A 3,456-nucleotide genomic window follows, 5' to 3' on the forward strand; every position below is an offset into this window, starting at 1 on the left:
CAGTAGTTAAGCTACAACATACGGCCGTAGCCATAAATTGACAAACTATAATTAAAGTAGGGAGTAAAATTATGTTAACGCGCGTGTTTGAACATGTACCTAACCGAATTTTTTTTTATTTTTTTTTAAACGGTACATGTTCATAACTAATAACTAATCAAATAACTATAAAGGATAATAAGGCTTCAAAATTATATAAATAGATTATCTACAACGTTTAAGGAGTGTCCAGGATCATGGTTTGAAAATACAATAAAAACTCAATTTGGACCTTCGACGAGCATGTCCCCCCTTAACAAAGAAATACTCAATTTTTCATTCGTCGTAAAATGATAAGTAAGTTTTAATCTTCTTTTCGGCAATCATTTAACTTATTGTCAAACTATATGCTCAAAATACCATGTCTTTACTTATCACTAGCGCTACCTATGATGTAGAGGTGTAAGCTTGTTGGCTTGTGTTGTCTATGAAAGGAAATAAATTACTTCTCTTTTTCATCTTGACAGCCGAGCACGTTGTTTCTATTCATATAAAATTCTAGTAAGTGCTCGTAAGTATCAAATCACACTTATCAAATCATATTTATTCATCAATCATCATACATCAATAATAGTCTTATTGAATTTAATAAAATTGGAATATTAATTACTGTCTGCAGTGCTCCACGAACAACACTTTATTTTTTGAACATGCATAATTTGAAAACACTACAGAAATATATAACTAATAGAAAAAATCTTTTTAAAAAAAATACGACACCCAGCAGGACTTGAATCTGCGTCTCTCGGGATTCGCGTCCACGCGTATTGACCACTGTACTATAGGCATCTTATCTAATTGCGACGAATTTTAACAACTAATGGTACTTACAATACTCTCTGAAGAGCTTTCTAAATTAAGTTAGGTACTATTGGGAATTGGCTTTTGTATTTTAAATCAAAGTAGATATTAAATTACCTTAATTACTAACCGACGTCACGGATAAATCCAAGATTTCTTGTCGTGTTTTGCTGTTTCTTGTGAATTATTCGTTAAATAAAAAACATAGTTAATACTTTATTTTTAACTCAATGCTATACGGTCATCTCTTTCAGGTGAGACTGTAATAATAATATGGTGAAATGTAATGCGTACAATTTGCATGTAGGTAACCTTTTTATCACTCACCTCTACTCATGTCAAGTATGATCGACGTAACCAGGCTAGGAAAAGTAAATACACTCCCCAGTTCACCTAGGCCTGAAGGCAGTGAGAGTTTGTGAGCAGTTTTGGGGTGGTCTCCAGCCTCTAGTGGAGTGGGGGCTGTAGGAGGTTCCGCACCATGATTTATGGCTCACGCGACAGAGACACTCTGCCTTCCATCACCGGAGGCTGTGCTTTCGCGGATCTGTGATTTATAAGCTTTTCGCAACCCCGTGTTTTTCCGACGTCAAGTCAAGCGATTTGAACTTTTCACATAATAATTAATATCAGCTGATTTAAGTGTAAAGTGTCGTGTGTGTTATTCATTCATAAATCATTTCAGTTGAAGTTTCGATAATAAAAAATGTGTAATATCAACAGTCATGTTTTTAAAAATAAATACATCTAAGCACTTAGTTTATAACACATAAAAAATAATTGATTAAATTTATAAAAAGACAAAAGACTTTTAAGTATATTATTATATTGAATGAACCAAATAGTTTGTTAAACCAGTGAATGAATTGTTCTAAAATTGTAGTTACAATGGTTTAAATAAGTTCTACTAATAGATACCTACTTAATATTTTATGAACTTTAAATATGACACCAATAACAATGAAACATGAATAATAAATTAGACACTTGCAAATTTAATTTAATTTAGGAGATACCTACGTACTTAATATTTAAGTATAAGTATATATAGAAAAATAATTGTGAACAATCAGTGAATTGAGGAGAAGAGTGTTTATATAAATAGCAAAGATGTGTAGTAATGGTGACAGCCCGACAGGGCCTGGAACAACGGTTCTTCCGTATCCATTGGCATCTTTAGCCAAGCCAAACCCTGGAGGAAACACCGGATCAGGATCGACGGCGCCTTCGTTACCACCAGGACTTCTACCGCTCGACCAGTACCGTTTACAACTGTATAACTATGCCATGGCTGAAAGACTTCGTTTTTCTCAGCTGCACCATTACCCTGGACCTGTTCCACTGTGTCCTGCATATCCAGGACCATACGGCCCTCGACTGGCGTTGTCAATGTCGCTTTTCCACCACAGAGTTTTACAACCAGAAGAGCCAAAACCTCAGCATAGTTATATCGGTTTAATTGCTATGGCCATTCTCAGCTCACCAGATACAAAATTGGTGTTGTCTGATATTTACCAACATATTTTGGATAACTATCCGTACTTCAGATCACGGGGTCCAGGATGGAGGAATTCAATCCGGCATAATCTGTCGTTGAATGACTGTTTTATAAAAGCAGGAAGAAGTGCTAATGGGAAAGGACACTATTGGGCGATACACCCAGCAAATGTTGATGATTTCCGCAAAGGTGATTTTCGTAGGAGAAAAGCTCAAAGAAAAGTTCGAAAACATATGGGATTGGCTGTTGATGATGAAGGAAATGATTCTCCTAGTCCTCCGCCATTGGCTGTGACACCACCTCCAGGGTTGCCAACCTTGCCACATTTCTGGCCACCAACCCCAACTGCAGTATTCGCCCCTCTTCCCGGTATCACAAGAAAGCGCCAGTTCGACGTAGCATCTCTACTTGCACCGGACGATGGTCACATGCGTCATGAAGAAAAAATACATAAAAAGCAGGCCACTTACGCCAAGACGTACTTCAACAGCAGCGGAGACGAAGATAACGGTGATGAAGATATAGATGTAGTTGCGAGTGACCAAGAAGATAAAGACCTTTCTTTAGAGAACTCAGAAAAAGATGTCCACCAGAATAGATTCTCAAATGATCAACCAGGAAGTTCTCCGCAGGGGTTACAGTATCCTCTGCTGAGTCATTGGGGAGTGTTTCCAGGATTGGCGATCGATCAGGCGCTCGTTGGAAGGTATTATGAACATCTTGCGGCAAATCAGCCACTACGACGTGGTCAACCGCTATCTAGTCCCAATCACCATCACACAAATGATATTGCAAATAACTCTGAGTTATAGAATAATATTAATTTTAATTAGAATGTTTAATAACATCAATAATTTAACTTCAACTAGAAATCATTTTAAGAAAGATAGGTATGTTGGTAATTAGGAAGAAAAATATTAATTGATCAGTTTAATTGAATGGGTATGTATTTTTTTCTTTCAAGCAACCCTTATAGGTACCTACATAAATTTTATATTAATTGTAAATATTTACCTACCTAGTAACTACATTATTTTTAATGTAATTATGTACCTACACTCCTACACATATCTTGAATATTACATAAGTAGGTACTTACCTACTTGAAGGTGTTATTT

At 36.1% G+C, this 3,456-nt stretch overlaps 1 protein-coding gene across 1 annotated transcript; it reads left to right on the plus strand.

Annotated features, from left to right (window-relative positions):
• Positions 1–1,950: 1,950 nt before the first annotated feature.
• On the plus strand, positions 1,951–3,150 carry fd102C (forkhead domain 102C). Its single transcript, XM_085946262.1, has one exon. The coding sequence runs from the start codon at positions 1,951–1,953 to the stop codon at positions 3,148–3,150; it is 1,200 nt and encodes a 399-aa protein (XP_085802388.1).
• The last annotated feature ends 306 nt before the right edge of the window (positions 3,151–3,456 follow it).

This window comes from Rhyacophila brunnea, unplaced genomic scaffold, assembly GCF_057557595.1.
Source record: "Rhyacophila brunnea isolate RB1 unplaced genomic scaffold, BYU_Rbru_1.0 scaffold_19, whole genome shotgun sequence".
In the NCBI taxonomy this organism is placed as follows: Eukaryota; Metazoa; Arthropoda; class Insecta; order Trichoptera; family Rhyacophilidae; genus Rhyacophila; species Rhyacophila brunnea.

Coding starts and splice junctions, on each gene's coding strand:
- fd102C (XM_085946262.1), top strand. CDS start 1,951: ATGTGTAGTAATGGTGACAGCCCGACAGGGCCTGGAACAACGGTTCTT.